The sequence below is a fragment of the Aureobasidium namibiae genome (assembly GCF_000721765.1).
Source record: "Aureobasidium namibiae CBS 147.97 unplaced genomic scaffold scaffold_2, whole genome shotgun sequence".
In the NCBI taxonomy this organism is placed as follows: domain Eukaryota; kingdom Fungi; phylum Ascomycota; class Dothideomycetes; order Dothideales; family Saccotheciaceae; genus Aureobasidium; species Aureobasidium namibiae.
The window spans coordinates 15,014-32,082 of record NW_013581207.1 but is presented as its reverse complement, the minus strand read 5'-3'; the positions used below and the strand labels follow the sequence as shown (position 1 = coordinate 32,082).

General features: G+C 50.6%; 6 protein-coding genes across 6 annotated transcripts; 5 read left to right on the top strand and 1 right to left on the bottom strand.

Annotated features, from left to right (window-relative positions):
- Positions 1-1,033: 1,033 nt before the first annotated feature.
- M436DRAFT_37992 (Cupredoxin) lies at positions 1,034-1,987 on the top strand (the record flags this gene model as incomplete). Its single annotated transcript, XM_013575280.1, has 3 exons — positions 1,034-1,389; positions 1,443-1,735; positions 1,830-1,987. The coding sequence occupies 3 exons, from the start codon at positions 1,034-1,036 to the stop codon at positions 1,985-1,987; spliced, it is 807 nt and encodes a 268-aa protein (XP_013430734.1).
- A 2,053-nt stretch (positions 1,988-4,040) lies between these two features.
- On the top strand, positions 4,041-6,230 carry M436DRAFT_38414 (DUF1680-domain-containing protein; the record flags this gene model as incomplete). The annotated part of the gene is made up of 5 exons (XM_013575354.1): positions 4,041-5,117; positions 5,170-5,337; positions 5,387-5,666; positions 5,716-5,918; positions 5,970-6,230. The coding sequence occupies 5 exons, from the start codon at positions 4,041-4,043 to the stop codon at positions 6,228-6,230; spliced, it is 1,989 nt and encodes a 662-aa protein (XP_013430808.1).
- A 317-nt stretch (positions 6,231-6,547) lies between these two features.
- M436DRAFT_69395 (uncharacterized protein) lies at positions 6,548-9,438 on the top strand (the record flags this gene model as incomplete). The annotated part of the gene is made up of 3 exons (XM_013575670.1): positions 6,548-6,699; positions 6,751-6,950; positions 7,031-9,438. The coding sequence occupies 3 exons, from the start codon at positions 6,548-6,550 to the stop codon at positions 9,436-9,438; spliced, it is 2,760 nt and encodes a 919-aa protein (XP_013431124.1).
- A 474-nt stretch (positions 9,439-9,912) lies between these two features.
- Positions 9,913-11,832, top strand: M436DRAFT_78121 (sugar transporter; the record flags this gene model as incomplete). The annotated part of the gene is made up of 6 exons (XM_013575816.1): positions 9,913-10,119; positions 10,173-10,469; positions 10,523-10,948; positions 10,997-11,459; positions 11,523-11,693; positions 11,756-11,832. The coding sequence occupies 6 exons, from the start codon at positions 9,913-9,915 to the stop codon at positions 11,830-11,832; spliced, it is 1,641 nt and encodes a 546-aa protein (XP_013431270.1).
- A 2,327-nt stretch (positions 11,833-14,159) lies between these two features.
- On the top strand, positions 14,160-15,462 carry M436DRAFT_37607 (Fe2+/Zn2+ regulated transporter; the record flags this gene model as incomplete). The annotated part of the gene is made up of 4 exons (XM_013575213.1): positions 14,160-14,464; positions 14,522-14,697; positions 14,779-14,981; positions 15,034-15,462. 4 exons carry the CDS (start codon positions 14,160-14,162, stop codon positions 15,460-15,462), a joined length of 1,113 nt encoding a protein of 370 aa, XP_013430667.1.
- Positions 15,463-15,844: 382 nt separating this feature from the next.
- Positions 15,845-16,862, bottom strand: M436DRAFT_69392 (uncharacterized protein; the record flags this gene model as incomplete). The annotated part of the gene is made up of 2 exons (XM_013575669.1): positions 15,845-16,486; positions 16,848-16,862. The coding sequence occupies 2 exons, from the start codon at positions 16,860-16,862 to the stop codon at positions 15,845-15,847; spliced, it is 657 nt and encodes a 218-aa protein (XP_013431123.1).
- Between the last annotated feature and the right edge of the window lie 207 nt (positions 16,863-17,069).

Here is a 17,069-nt window from a genome sequence, read left to right as displayed (position 1 = left end):
TCCTTTATGACTGTGACTGTGTCTCCTGTTTCTGCTTGAAGTTTCCTCAGCAAAAGAATAGTGAGCAATATGCCAGGACGGACTGTTGATATCGCTTAATCAGGATCTGGGTGCGTTTGCTTGCTGGAATTTACTCGAACTGGCGGAACACGACCACGCTCTCTCATCACTAGGGCCAGTATGATCGCTTTCGTCTGTCAAATAGTCGTTGGTATAGCCTGGAAACAGGCAGAAAGGCTTGAGCCACACTCGAAGAAAGCTATTGCCTTCGCACTCACCAGACCATCCAATGCTTGCGCCATTGAATTGCGACGACGTTGGCGCTGACCAAGCGTTCAACAGTTGAAGTTGATCTTCGAGATGTGAGAGCAACGCCGGATCTGCTCGCTCAAGATGCGAAAGCAGATCCAGGACCCAACGCTTTGTACACACGTAGTCATTGCGCAAAGGAATGAAGACTACACATCCAATGGAAAGGGACGTAAGTCAGCTGGGCTGTATGAAAGCGTTCTGGAGCCCTCTTCAGCCGTTATCGTTTAACGCCATCGATCACTTCCCCGCACGTTCCGCCCAACCTTGCTCCAGGAAAAGGAGCAAACGAGCTACGATATAACATGCTATAATCACCTCATAGTGTCTGAGAGACAACTCATTGACAATACGTATGTTTGAGATATATTGTTACGAGTTTTACGGCTGCGTTGTGCAAAGAAAAAATGTTAGTGTCAGGATCACTTCTTGTCGAGGAGAAGTGATCCAAAAACTCAGAAACGCCATGTCACTAGTCACAACAAGCTTATATTTCTCCGAGCCAGTCAGAGGGACGCATGATCATCAAGGGTCAGCCATCTCTGTTTGTCATTTGTGATTTGAAGCCCAGACAACTCGACGTTTGGGTCTCAGGTGTTGACGATCAACAATCAATGGAACTCAAACAGACAGCGACTGCGTCTATATAAGTCTCGCTCTTTCTGATCAGAATCTCTGCGACACCTCTCACTATACTTGATCGACTTGCTCTCTCAAACGCAATATGAAGACTTTCACTGTTCCCGTCATCTCATCTCTTGTGGCCTCCGCCTACGCGGCGTCCCATTCCATCGATGTTGGTGAAGACGGCCTTGTGTTCTCTCCGAACTCGACCACTGCCGCTGTTGGCGATACAATTACTTTCCACTACTACCCTCGTGCTCACGGCGTTGCTCGCAGTAGCTTCTCGAGCCCTTGCGCGGCCATAGATAATGGCTTCAACTCTGGCTTCGTCAGAGTTGCAAGCGGAGAGTCGAACACGACGTTCACCATCACCATCAACAACACTGATCCGATCTGGTACTACTGTCCTCAAGGTGATCATTGTCAAGCTGGTATGGTTGGTGTAATCAATCCTCCGTAAGTTCAAACATCACATGCTCCTATGCTGCTTGCTTATCGCCTTGTCGCAGCTCTTCGGGGAACGAGAATATCGGTGCATTTATTGTTGCTGCATCCACCGCTGGGACCAGTACCGTGCCTGGTGAAGTTTACGGTGGTGTTCTTGCCGTCGACGGTGCATCTAGTGGTGCCGTGGCCGGAGGTTCTTCGTCTTCTGCCCAATCAGCAAGCAGTGCGACCATGTCCTCAGGTTCTTCTTCGCAGATGTCTTCCATGATGTCGTCTTCAAGAGCTTCTTCCAGCATGACTTCATCCGCTTCTTCAGCTGCGGTCGCTGGTGGCTCTTCCAGTCGTGCCATGACGTGTAAGTTTTGCGTCATTGTGTCTCATCGTCCACAAGTATTGTCGAGCTGACTTTTCTTCCATAGCTTCTGCTGCATCATCCGCCTCCTCCACAGCAGGAACTGCTTCGCACAGTTCGGGCTCTGCGACTTCTAGAGCTGCAAGTGCAACGAGCAGTATCGCTGTGTCTACAGGTGCAGCTGCTTCTCTTAAGACGATTGGGCTGGCGAACATTGGAATGGGACTGTTGTTGAGTGGTTGGTACCTCTCGTAAGACTTGATGTTCCGAGAGTATCTTGTAGTCACCTATCCTGAGCGCCAGCCTACGCGACGCACAAGGGTCTAAGCTTGTTCACCATTTTGGACACCAAGAAAGCAGAAACATGATATGTGGCAAGTAGTTCTGTTCATGAAGCTGCCCGATGCACAATACAAGTGTAAAAAGATTTCAAATATGAACTAAACAGACTTGCATGACGATAACGACTTTGTCACGCTTGAGAAGTCTCAATAATGCAAAGGTATGCCGGCCAGAGCAGAACGACTGTTTGATCAGCAGCTCAATGATTCGACTCTGATGAGAATTTCTAAATTGAGTACAAGGTACAACGATATCTGAGTTGTGAGCTTATGCGTCTTGATTACCACGCAAGTTGTGTATCATCGAATGCAAGAAACTTGCCCGAAGACCCTTCACGGGTTGCGATATCGATCTGCAGAACCAGAATAAGGTCAGATCAGACCGGGGAAGAAAAAGGGATCGATGATACGTACCTTGCTGACGACTCCATTCACAGCATCTTTGACCTCGATGAAAGCCTCGTGAAGACCGAATGCTTGTGCAGCTTCTTTCGTGGTAAGGCAAACCGACGGCTCGTTACCTCGCAAAAGCTGACATCTGCCCAGATAAGAAGGCCAAGGAACGTGAAATAGAGGCCCAGTCGCTTGCAGAATCTCGCGAGACACCGTTAAGCTCCGCAAGCCATGATAGCCAAACCTCGGCCGCATCACGACTTGCGCATAATCAAATTTCGTCTACCAGCCCGGCCTTTGACACATCGGCGCCACTAAAAGATAACTTCGCGAACTTCATATCCGATCCTAATCCTTTCCACACAGCAACAACTTTCGAACAATGGAATTTGTGTGACCAAAGTCGTGGGCACGCCGTCAACATACCTCTCTATACGCCCCCAACTTTTACGTTTGTGCCAGATGGGCTGGCTTAGACTTCGCTTTACCAAAGTATCGTGCTCGACGAAACGTCTGCTCTATCTGGTTCCCTAGATGCCCCTTTCCAGCAAGACCGAAATATTCAAGGCATGGGCTTGGAGTGGCTCTTTGACCAACCATGCGTCTTGGCCGAAAAGAGTCCAGTGATCGACGCCCAAGGACCACTGATGTTCCCCGTACTGCAGCATACACAATTCTCCCCGTCTCAAGATCCGAGGGAATCAAGCAGGAGTGATCCGAGGAACTAGGGCCTTGGTCCCAGAGCATCATCAGACTACTCTTTCGATAACCAGCGACCTTCGGTGATGAGTTATGGCAGTGACGCTTCTGGTTCCCGCTCCTCCCGATATACTAATCCCCACGTACGATGATTGGGTATCACAAGGCTGCAGCGACACGACCAGGTCAACGTGTCACATGCCCGCTGTTGACGGACATGATAGTGACTCTCGTTTGTCACTTTACGAGGGTGTGGATCTCGGCGAAATGGACGCACAACAGGTCGTGCCGCAACCAAATCCAGGCGTACGTGAGGTAGAGGCTTCTCAGCTCGATTTAGATCTAGGCAGCGTGAAGACCGTAGTCGGCAGTGAAGACGTGTACATCATCCGAAGTCGGGGTGCGAATCTTCCGGCGTGACTGTTGATGGGACTCACAGCGTGGAAGGGGAAAGATTGCCATCGCACCCCTGAGCGACTCTCAACTCTACGTGGCGACAATCTGTTTCCAATCAACAGAAGGAATTTGATTGCAGATTTTTGAAGGATAGCTCCGCGTGATGGATGTTCATAGGGCCGGTCGTCTGGTCACCACCACCCCCCCCGGAACGGTCATGAGGGCGGTTGCGCCTTGTGGGGAGCCCCACAGCCACCTCCGGAGGGTAGACACAGCTTCACATTTGATCACGCCTCGGGCGCAACGATGTAGAGGAAGCGGACACGGTCGACTGGTCCTCCGGGACTTCCTTGATCTCAGAATTCATGCACTCGAGAGCTTATAATTTACGCAAGGCCGGCCCGCACAATGGCAACCTGATCTAATTCATCGTTTGTCCCTTCGGTCTGGCTTTTTGACACCCGCATCTTGTCTGCGCAATGGCCTATCCACAGACTTCGTTTTGTCATACGACACTGGCCCCTAGGACTCTCCTCGGACAACGCCGACGAGCAGTCGCAGCAAATACATTGCAGTACCAGCTTGACGTGCTGAAGAAGACTGGTCGCTACGATGCTTTCAGATTGAAATGGCATCCGGTGTACGATCGCGCGCCAGAGGTTTGGCCAATTCCGGATCATCTTTTCTGGGACTCTGACGTTGCAAAATGGATCGAAGGCGCTTGTTATTTTCTGCAACAAGAGTGCATGCCAGAGATCGCGGATGCCGTTGACGAGCTTGTCAATATGATCAGATCTGCTCAGCAACCTGACGGATACCTGAATATACACTACACCGTAGTCGAACCGGGTAAACGATTTACAAACCTCAAAGATATGCACGAACTTTACAACTGCGGTCATCTGATCGAAGCTGCTCTAGCACATCATGCACTTTACGACAATGATCAGCTTCTTGGTCCTATCTGCCTGTATGTCGACCTCCTGTGCAAGACTTTCGGATCAGACCCTGGACAAACGCATGGCTATCCTGGACATCCTGAGATCGAGCTTGCACTACTCCGCCTCTACGATCGCACAGAAATTCCGCGCTATCTCATGTTGGCCAAATACTTCATCACGGAAAGAGGAAATCCCACTGGTTGTGACGGAAGACACTATTTCGACGTGGAGGCTGAGGCGCGTGGAGCAGACCCCAACATGAAACCCGCATTCTATCCCGAGCCTCGCTCACTATGGTATCACCAGGCACACCTACCTATTGTCGAGCAGCAGACCATCGAGGGCCATTCAGTCCGTGCGATGTATCTCTTGACCAGCGTCGCGGACCTCGTGCGCATCGAGCAAGGTCACAATGATCTGCGAGCTGCAACACACAGATTGTGGAGAAATATGGTCAACCAGAAGATGTACTCGACAGGTGGTATTGGTGCCATCAAGCAGTGGGAAGGCTTTGGTCTCGATTACTATCTGCCCCAAGGAACCTCAGAAGGTGGCTGTTATTCAGAGACTTGTGCTGCGATAGGTGTCATGATGCTGGCTCAACGACTGCTCCAGGTGAGCAGATGCAGAATCATGTGACGATGGCGAATACTAACATCGAATATAGACTGATCTGGACGGAAGATTTGCAGATATCATGGAACTGTGTTTGTACAACGCTGTTCTGACCGCGATGTCCACGGACGGTAGAAAGTTCACATATGTCAACCAGCTGGCGTCAAGCGAGGAGGATTCCTCATCCCGCAACGACTGGTTCACGGTCGCATGTTGCCCGGTGAGTCTCAAGGTCCTATTCAGTCGGTTGACCTGACCGTGTGATATAGCCAAATATGTTGCGCCTGCTAGGTACCATCGGAGGTTACATCTGGACGTACAGCACCTTGAACACGGAACAAAAAGCGCGCATCGATGTGCATCTGTACATAGGCGCAAAGCTTGAGTTTGATTGCGCCGGTGACATGATAGAGCTTGAGCAAGAAACGCAGTGGCCATCTTCTGGGGACGTAAAGTTCAGACTGCGCTCCCGAAAGGTCAAAGTCGACCTTCGGCTGAGGATACCTGGCTGGGCTGAGTCATGGAAGGCAAGTCAAGAACGCAGACATCGTACCTGGAGCAACATACTAATTATACCAGATCTCGCCAGAGTGTCCAGGGCTTGTGGTGAATAAAGGCTATGTTACGATCTCTTCGGACTGGCTCGAACAACAACCTGAGTTCACGCTCTCGATACCACTTAAACCTCGTCTTCTAAGCTCCCATCCTCTTACCACCCAGAACACAGTCACGATCGCCAGGGGTCCTGTTGTATACTGCGTTGAAGACTCGGATAATCCCTGGGTTCAGGACCACTTTGCGGTAAGTCGACACAGGTGGATATTCAAATCGTGTCACTGACTCAAACTTCAGACACTCCTGATGGATCCGTCTTGCAGCATGGTAGAACAGAGCGTGCACGACCGCGACCTGGGAGATTCGTATGTCGCTCTGACCGTCACGCGTGGTTGTTCAATCTTGGAACCGGACAAGTTCGAAGACAGTCCGTTCTTGAGAGACAACGGTCTCGACAAGGCGAAGCCGCTGTCGGACGTCAACTTTGTTCCATACTACTTCCGTGCCAATCGCGGCGGAAAGGGCCACATGCGTGTAGGCATTAAAAAAGCTGGATGAGAGGAGGCTACGGAGCACAAATTGACATGCGATGTGCCCCACTTAGTTCAGAGGCGCTGCACTGGCTATGGGAGAGCCAAGACACAAGCTTTATCATCGATGATCTCTTATGCTGCTTAAGAAATTTGATGTCTGTTTTTCGATAGAGAAGATAGAACAGAACGAGTTCTCCACGTGTTGACCACGACCGTTGCTTTACCTCGGATAGTTACAAAGTCTATTGGCCCGGAGGAGGCGCGAGGGTGCTTTCTGTTTACCCCTCACACTCCGAACTTCCTCTTCTTCACATTCCGCAGGCAAAGTCATTCTCTCACCGGATGGCTGAACGCGCGACTGAGGGCAAGTCGCTGCCATGCCAATTCTGTGACAAGAGTTTCGGCCGCTCTGAGCATCTGAAGCGTCACATCTTAACACACACCAAATCGCGGGAGCACAAATGTCGGTTTTGCGACAAGGCATTCTTTCGCAAGTAAGTCGATGCGACACCTACGACAGGCACCACCTTCTGACGTATGCGAAGAGACGCCCGCTCGCGGCATGAGCACACTCACCAGTCCCCTGGTCCAAGTCTTCTCCAACAGGGAGGCAGAGCATGTATAGCATGCGCATCATCCAAAACCCGATGTTCGGGACAAAAGCCATGTGCAAGATGCCAACAAAGATTGCTGCAATGCACTTATCCTGGCGAAATATCGAACGAGGACATTCCAACAGAAGCTTGTACGGGCAGTCCTAATCCCAACCACGGTATGCTTCAATCTGACGCTGGATGCGATCATGCAAAATCTGATTTTCCAAAGGTAATACAGAAGTCGACCTCGAAAGCAGGGCAGAGATCATTTTCGGTAGCGCTCCTGAAAACACCTCGTATGCTACGTACCATGTGGATCAAGAACTCCCATCATATGGCATGGTTCCACCGTTGCATGCTATCTCTTCGTTGTCGCACATGAGGCTATCCGCGAGTCCACCCGTGGCCATGATGGATGGCGCACATCGACATCAAGATGCACTTAGCGCGACTGGTCTATTCGCGTCACTACCCATTAACCAATCCACGATAAACTGGCTTGGATTCGAGGACGGAAGTGGGTTAAATGGTTCGCTGGATCATGAGTGGCAATATCCTGATCACTTGTTCGACTTCTACGTGCCTGCCAGTGAGACACAGAGTATATCGGAAGTCTCGCCCGCTGCTTCGAGAGATATCGAACACATGGCCGGCGGCTCTACGATTCGTTCAAGTAATTGTGGAATGACCCCCCAGGACGACAACACGACAAATACAATGGGCACAGAGCCAAGGCCTGAGCCGCCTGGAAAGTTCTATGCAGATGGAGGAACAGCCCGACTACCACGAATGCGCAAGCGAAGGGCAATCATGAGTCATGCAGCTTATGAGCGTCCAAAACAGACGTTCTCACTCTTGCTACCGTCGAATCTTGTGATCCAACCTTCCGCAAACGAGTGGCTAGACAGCCAAGGTTATGCCGAACTACAGTCACATTACTCAGCTCAGTGTACAACGACCTCAGGTCTTTTTGTACCATTCGAGGCTATCGAGCTTCCACCCAAAGCTCTATTCGATCATCTGTCTGATCTCTATGCTGACAACTGTAGCTCGATTCTCCCATTCATCCATCTGCCCTCATTGAGAATACAAATCCAACACCCTCTTCTCATCCTTAGTATAGCGGCAGTTGGCAGTCATTATCTCAAGAACCCTGATCTGGATCAATTCGTGCTTTCGCTGCACGAGTTCGTCCGGCGAGTTATAATCTCCGCTGCCGAATCCTTAGGAGGAAATGAGATTGGGTCAGCAACCGAACACAGTATCACCCTACTACATGCCGTCGGTGCCGCATACTGTGGTGAGAAGACTTCAAGAGATGGAGCCTTCGCACTTAGGCTAAAGCTAGCGACTTTCTTCTTGGATGAGCACGGTCCGAACACGACGCCACTCGCAACAGAAGACAACTGGAAGCAATGGGTCGAGAGGGAGTCACGTCTCCGACTGCGGCACTGTATCTGGATGATGGACTGTATATGGTCTTTCCAGTTCCAGACGAGGACATTACTATCGTTGAGCGACGCGAGACTCGATCTGCCGTCTACAGAGAGGTTATGGAATGCTAATACGGCATCTCATTGGGTGCAACTCATGCATGAACAGCAGCCATTACCAGATTTGGCTACAGCTGTCAACGACCTGTACATGCACAAGAAACTCGCGGCAGGTGTTGGCGAGTTTGCTCGTATACTTCTGATCTACGGGCTTCACCGACGTCTCGCTGATGTTGCAGCCTTTTACGGTCAGAGATTATCGAGTTGGATTCCCAAGGACCAGCACTCGGTAGGGACAACACTCCCACCCAGCAGCTCTGTTTGGCTGCCATCGCTTCCGATCTTCAAACAGTGGCAGAATCATACGTGCGATAGCTTGGATGTTTTACACTGGGCAGCAAATGCTACCATTGGAGAGGCAAGCGGATTTGAGCATACAACTGTCTTGCATCTTCATCTTGCTCGCGTCGTTTTACTGACGCCCATCCAAGAGATTGTTAGTCTTGCGCGATATCTTGCGGGCGAGAAGGGCCTCAGATCCGAAGCAATGATATTGGGAGACCGACACGCCGTCCATAGGTGGGCTAATCAACATCAGTACAAGGCCCGACTGGCAGCTATTCATGCGGGTGTGGTCTTCTGGCATATTCGGAGGTTCTCGACAAATGCATTCTATGAGCCCACCGCTGTCGCTCATGCAGCCCTTGTTCTTTGGGCTTTCAGTGCGTTCTCCTCGAAGACGGCAACACCACCTAGTCTACCACCAGATGAGAAGCAACCTGCGTTGGAAGACAACGATGGCCATAGCTCGGACAGCGAGAGCTCATCAGACACTATCATTCTTCTGGATCGTCCAGCCGACGATGAGATCGTGCAGGAATTCGTCTTGAACGGTCCCCGTATGCGGGCTAACATGACCGGAGTTGGTGACTTGTACGGAGAGAAGGGACCAGAGCGTGTCGTGAGGGAAGGTGCAAGAATTCTTCGGACCCTGGGTTGTTGGCGGGAATGGGAATTCTGGGCGAACGTACTCGACAAACTGGTTATTGTTTGTAAACGTGAGAGGAGAAAGACGAAGGAGGCCGCTTCGTCGGATGGCCACGCAATATCGGTCCCAAGCACAAGGGGATCGGGTGATGGATGAGACTGGAATACCTGTCTCAAGCCGTGGATCAACGAAGGTCTCTGTCACGTACTGGTCTGGTCAGATGAGCAGTCTCCGGAGGGCTGACCGTACGCTCGGATTCTGACAGGGTCGTGTCTGGAGGATAAACTTCCATTAGAGCAGCCCACGTAAGCCCGCCGGGGGGTCAGTGTGAGGGGTGGGGGGTACCGGTGGGTGGGGGATACGAATCTACTCGCGTGAACACTGGCTGACCTCTCTTTGGAATCATCGTGCGGGGAATCAACCATAACGTTCCCGAACCAATTCGATCGCCAGCGCAGCCCTGAAGAAGCATTCTCCGTGAAGACCTCGCCATACAAAACTTCAACTTCTTCCATCCGACATCAGGGTCTCCGGGGGGTGAAGACACACCCATTCTATAAGATGACGCGACTGGTATGCAGATCCTCCGTGTCGTACCATCGGAAGAGTGATTCGAATCACACCTCAATCATGGCTACACACAACAATGGCATCGATGCGCCGGTCGCAAGCACCAACAATCTGGAGTTTCGCGCACTCGTCACTCAAGCACAAACAAGCGCCGACTTGGATTCGAAGTTGACCGTCATGCAAGCCCTCAAGAAGCACAAGAAAGCTGTCTTCTGGGCCATGATTCTCTCAACCAGTTTGGTCATGGAGGGTTATGATCTGGTCATTGTGAGAATCTCTGGCTGTTCTCTATCGACATATTCGCTGACCTTACCACAAAGATCAACTCGTTCTATGGTCAACCACAATTCCAGCAAAGATTCGGCGAGCAAGTCTCACCTGGGAAGTGGGCCATCTCCGCTGCCTGGCAGTCTGGACTGTCCAACTCGGCTGTTGTTGGCCAACTGATTGGTCTCGTCTTGAACACAGAGTTTCAAGATCGCTTTGGGTCTCGTCACACCATGATGTTCTTTATGGTGTGGTTAGTCGGCGCTATCTTCATTCCTTTCTTCGCCCCTTCTCTCCCCGTCCTTGCTGTCGGAGAAGCCCTCTGCGGCATCCCATGGGGTGTCTTCCAGGTCAGCCGACGCTATTCTGAGACCTTTCAACTCGTACTGATCGTCCTTCACAGACCCTTTCCACCTCATACGCTTCTGAAGTCGTTCCGACCGTTCTTCGACCATATGTAACAGCCTATGTCTGCATGTGCTGGGGAGCCGGCATCCTTCTGTCATCTGGTGTCGCTCGTGCTGCCATCACGCTCAATGGAGATATCGCCTGGCGCCTTCCGTTTGCTCTACAATGGATGTGGCCAGTACCACTCTTCGTTCTGGCATATCTCGCCCCAGAGTCGCCATGGAACGCAGTCCGACGCCAAAAGCTCGATCTCGCGAGGAACAGTCTACACCGTCTCATCGACCAAGGCCCTGCCCATGAGGCTGAGGTAGAATGCAGTTTGGCTTACATTATATACACCAACGAGCAAGAGCAGATGGAAACAGAGGGTGCTAGATTGATCGATTGCTTCCGTGGCACCAACCTTCGCCGAACCGAGATCGTAAGCAATTCCCTCTTGCTGCAACCATGATGTTGCTAACATTTGCAGAACTGTGTAGTTTGGGCAGCTCAAATCCTCTGCGGAAATGCGATCCTGGGTTACAGCGTGGTGTTCCTGGAAGCCGCAGGTTTTGCTCCCGTCGCAGCGCTCAATTTGAACATCGCGCTTTCCGCTTGCTACATCGTGGGCGGCGTCATTTGTTGGTTCTTGTTCCCCCGCTTCGGTCGGGCGACAATCTACATGACTGGACTTACCTTCATGTTCTTCTGTCTTGTCGCCATCGGTGGCCTCGGCTTCAGCACCAGCAAGCATGCTGAGTTGGCCATCGGCATCTTACTCATCGTGTCTACTCTTGCCAACATGATTACGATCGGTCCGGTATGCTATCCGATTGTATCTGAAACACCTTCAGGTCGCCTGCGCTACAAGACCATCACTATCGGTAGATTTGTGTACAACCTGACGGGTATCTTCTCAAACAGCGTCACACCACGCATGATCTCTGCGTCTGGTAAGCCTTTATTTAACATATGAGCAAAACGAAGAGTATCAACTGATGTGTTCTCCTAAATAGCATGGAACTGGGGCGCCAAAGCCGGTCTCTTCTACGCCGGCACGAATCTGCTCTGCAACATCTGGTGCTGGTTCCGCCTGCCGGAGACAAAAGATCGCAGTTTTGGCGAGATTGACCTGCTCTTCGAACACAAAGTCCCAGCTAGAAAGTTCAGGACCACAGAGGCCGACCGTAAGTTCGTCTGGTGTACTACAGATCTAGGACGACTGTACTAACCGATCCTTTTTCTGCAGAGTTCGCTACCAGCCAGTTGATCTTGGATACTAAAGAGAAAGAGGTGGCCGTTCACGTCGAGAATGTCACACAGTAGTCTGACATCTATGCTCTGGGTCCCGTCGAGTATGATAGTCGTGACAGAGTGGCCGCTGTCACCAATCTCAGATACCCAACGGGCTTCCCGATTAATTTGCGGTCTTTGATCATGGCATCATACTCGGTGGGTGAGCTTCACAGAATGACACTTGGTTCGAACATCTTTAAATATATCCGACCTTCTTAAAGAACATATTGAAACGGTATCCTAGAATTATACCTGTTTGTTGATGCATGGTGCGTGGAATCCTCCGACCCATTCGTCTGTAAGTATGTCAGGTCTGTATGCCATAGCTTGATAGCTTGGAGAGGCCCTTGTTTCCTTAACCTCTCTGCGAACCCAATCTGTCTGGCGTGCTATAACCGAACTATATGCCTTCCAAATCAACGTCCCTAGGACCATCTATAGGATACTTAAGCTATAACAAAAGACTAGGATAGATTGTCATTGGCTTAACACTACTGTGAAGAACAGCTTACAAGTCCGCCAATCTAAGTTTTGATTTATAATGTACCAGGATCAATGCTATATATGGTCTGTCTATCAGGGTCACAAATTTGGAGTGGAAATGACACAGCGGCAAAGCCCTTACGGCGAACAGATGCGTAGATCTTACGCTGCTTAATATTGAAATTTCAAGTGACTATCACTGTCTTTTCTGTCCCTATCGCCCCAAAGGTACTCCACTGCCCTAAGCACGGATCTGATCATAATGAGAGGACTGGCCGTATACAAGGTGTAAGTATGCTTTCGCCACGGAAGGGGGCTGCGCGACTACATGGTATGTTTGCTAACTAATCTTCCGTGGAAGACGACAGCGAGAACCATGAAGAATCTAGGGAATGCGAGTTACGCGAAAAGCCCCGCTATGATGATGTGAGAACCTAGGACTGCTGTCTTAATCCCCGATCATCACGACCACCACCTGCAAGGATAAGCTAGCTTCGATATAGCAGAAGCAAGCGGTCTTGGAGATCGTGCGTACCACCATCTTGGAGGAAGAATGATAGGACGCCGCCCGCCACGAATATCTTCGTGATCCACTTGTGACGAATGACGGTGTACTGCTCTGCACCCAATCGAGTCGCGAGTCTTGCAAACTCCATGTAGATGGTTGCTACGAACAAAGCCTGCTGAGAAATTTGCGTCAGTAAGCAAGAGTGTTGGGCAAATCAGGAAGAATGACCGGGATCACAAATTAGGATATAGCTTAAACAATGTATGGTCCGGGGATCTAGTCTGGTGTTTCTTTGCTTGAGATCGCAATGCCGAGCTTTTGAGCCTCGATCAAATCCGCCGGCGCAAGAAACTGGCCAATAAAGACCTTCTCATAAGTTTCCAGTCTCGTCTCTAGCTGATCCAGGTGTAATGACTTAGGGTATATTGTCCGGCCGGCATCGAAAGGACTGGTGTTGGAAATGCACGCGGACACAAAGAGGTTCAATATGTGGAAGACAGCAAAGCGCCTCGAACGATTAGAGAATTCATCTCTAACTACCTTTCTGACCAGTATAAGCTGTCATGATAGCGTTGGGGGCATACAAGATGGGACTAGAACAGCTGCGTACTAGATCATTTGCGCGAAGGTCGGTTCCATGTCACCAAAGCCGCCAATATAGCTTTACGAGCCCGCGGGGTCACATGAATGAGGACGTGTCTCCTCCAAAAGGGCGATCTGGAAGCTTAAAAAACAACCGTGGTCCCTGTGGATCAGAAAGATTGAGCCTCCTGGGCGTCAAGCGTGAGCATATTGTAGACGGTCCTTTGCATTCAATGCTCAGTCTTGGCCACCGGGAGCAATTTGAGCCAAATGCAGCCCTAAACGAATCGAAGGAGAGCGCTATGTGGTCTCATGCAGAGGTCGTCCTGAAGAGGCAACTTCTGTTCGACGACCTTGCGAAGATAGGCACAGACACATACCCTACAAGATGCAGCAGAACTTCACGCATGTCTGTAACGGGATGTAGAGAAGTCTCGTACTGTCGTCGCGCGAGATTTTAGGCCCTCATCTTGCTGACACTCATGAGGAGCGTTAAAAAGACCGCGTGGACAGAAATGCATACGAGCGTCCGGTGATTCAAGGTTTGAACCACATGCTAAGTCAACGAATAAGAATCGAGGAAATGGAGTTGTTGGGCGCGAGAAGCCGACTAGAGTTTTGAGGCGTCCGCTTTGAGAGACACCTTGATGGGCACCGGCAGCGTCTTCCGCACTGTCACTCGTGGCCGCCCGACCTTCATATAGAGACCCATCTCCCTCAGAAGTCAAGCGACCCAAGCATTTAAAGCCAAGATTTTGCAAGTCTCATTTCTCTGTCGCTCACCATGTCTTCCGCGTCCAGTTTCGACCCTAACAACGTCGATCTTGCTACCGCGAATCCTGCCCAGGTCATTTGCGCCCTCAATGCATCTGGAAACGATTACAACGGTCATCTTGGAGCACGCATCTCTGCCCTTTTTGTCATTCTGATCGTCTCTACCGCAGTCACCTTCTTCCCAGTCCTGGCCAAACGTGTGAGATGGCTCAAGATTCCCTTGGTTGTCTACCTCTTCGCCAGATATTTCGGTGCCGGTGTGATCATCGCTACAGCTTTCATCCATCTGCTTGACCCGGCCTACGGCGAGATCGGGTAAGTCAGCCATGTTGCCGCACAACACGAACCATGACTGATTCGTGAACCCTACAGTCCTCAAACTTGTGTTGGCATGACTGGTGGTTGGGCAGTGTACTCATGGCCACCTGCTATTGTGCTCGTCTCTGTTATGGTTGTGTTTTTGATGGACCTTCTGTCGGAGAGATATGTCGAAACCAAATACGGCCAACAGAACGATGAGACCGTGGAAGATATTATCACCACCAGTAGTAGGTCCGTCAGCCACCGACACCCAGACGCAGGCAACTTTCCGCCCATAATTCTCCAGAATGATGACCTCGAAGCTGCAGCTCATGCTGAGGTTCAGGCCGAGCAGCAGGGTCATGGAGACGTCACAAGCACTAGTGGCAAATCGCATACTCCCTTCGGCGACGACATGGACAAGATCAAGGACCCTGTTGTCCTCGAGAAACTCGAAGCGGCACAGACTCAAGCATACAAGCAGCAAATAGCCGCTTTCCTGGTACTGGAGTTCGGTGTTATCTTCCATTCCGTAAGTCTAATTTGGAACATGATCGAATTGAAATGCTAAGCGCTCAAATCAGGTCGTTATTGGTCTCAACTTGGGAGTTGTTGGCAAGGAATTTTCGACCCTATACCCAGTCCTTGTTTTCCACCAGTCTTTCGAGGGTCTTGGTATTGGGGCTCGAATGTCCGCCATACCTTTCCCCAAGAAAAGCTGGCTACCATGGTTCTTATGCGCCGCATACGGTATGACCACTCCAATTGCGATCGCCATTGGTCTGGGTGTGCGCACGACCTACAATCCAAATTCGGACACCGCCAACATCGTATCTGGTATCTTGGATTCCATCAGTGCTGGTATCCTCATTTACACGGGACTGGTCGAGCTTCTTGCTAGAGACTTCTTGTTCGACCCGTTGCGAACCAAAGACAATAAGCGGTTGAGCTTCATGGTATTCTGTGTATTGCTGGGAGCAGGTATCATGGCTTTGCTGGGTAAATGGGCTTGAGGATTGAGCATAGAGGTGACAGTAGATGGACTGACCTAGATCCAAGCTTAGGTCAGGTCCATCAAGTCTTGTTGGACCGGTGCAGTCGAGCCAGGAATCGTTCAATTGTCTGTCCATTCGTTCGTGTATAGACTTGTCTGTTGCACTCGCTTGACCATTCTGTTCCTGGTATTTCGCGTCTATCCTTTCTTTCCCGCTTCTAACTTTCAGACATGACGTCTGCTCGAGGACGCTGATACCGAGCATAGCTGTCAGGGCTTGTTCAGTCAGGCAGGCAATTGACCGGCTCTTCCAGTCCATCGCGCTTGCCTGTCTGGGACGATTGAGACAGAGAAGAGCGTTGACAATGTCGACACACATGTCCGATACAGACGCAGAGCAATCATTCAACTGGTCCATCGACACTTGTCATTGCTTCTAATTCCTCCATCGTCGGAGCTTCCTGCTTGTCAATTTGACCCATGATCTTCTCCAACTGCTCTTTCTGCTCACTCGTCGCGGTCCAATTTGGCAACGCTCCAGTTATCTTGGCAAGTCCATCTCTAAGTGCTTCTTCAGACTTGAGCCATGGTCCATGCAGCGCTCCAACAGCCGAACCAATACCGCTTCCCAAACCTCCAACAACCAGCGTACCCACGCCTCCGACCAGAGCTCCAGTCAACGTGCCGACCAACGTCCCCAGTCCGACGCCAACGATTGTTCCCACACTGCCACCTGCGAGAAGACCTTGGAAACCGCCAGAACTGAGGAATTTTGCTGTCTTCCCCAGCGATTCAGCCTCCTTGGATTTCGCAAGCGCTTCGTCTAGCAATCTTTGTCGCTCTTCCGGATCTCCAGCGTCGGCGGCAGCTTGTGTAAGGTCTTTGGAACGGATTTGAAGTTCAAGAGCTTTTTTCGCTGCCTTTGAAGATTCTGTGTTGATTTCTTCCTTACTCGGTCCGCCGAACTCGCGTTCTTTCTCCGCACGTGCGGCTCCTCCAGGCTTCGGAGTGCTCTCGCCTCCAACGGGTCTACCAGTATGTTTCTTCAAAGTCGACATCTGGAGAACCCTTCGACTCGATAATTTCTCTCGCGATAGCTTGAGAAAGTTGTGTTTGGCAGAAAGACGAGAGCAACTGATCGATAAAGAACACGGCTTGTTATGCAAGATGACTCGCGAATGACGTATTTTTCGCACAACCTTGGATCAGATTGTCAGAATGCTTGAATCGTAGTTTGGCACCACTATGCTCTTGCACAGCATTCTCAGCGATAGCATTACGGTAAAATAGTCGTATAAGTTACATCTGATGCGTCGAAATGTTGCGAAGAAGATGCGACGTAAACTATGCGACAATTTCCGGCTCATCTCGCAACAAGCGGGTCCGTTCTTTTGCCCGATCCACTGAGTGCTTCGTCATGATATCATGATCCGCCCTTGGACACCTTTGAATTCCTGAAAAACAGCAGGAAAAGTTCAAGATTAATGCCGGCATCTCTCATCACAAGTGGCTCGAAAGGCCACCGATCCCGTGTACTGCCTACCGCTAGAGGCTCTAATACCATGTTCAAACATATGATTGCCTTGCAGAGAGATCATCCGGAGACGGTACCGTACTCCCGGTGAT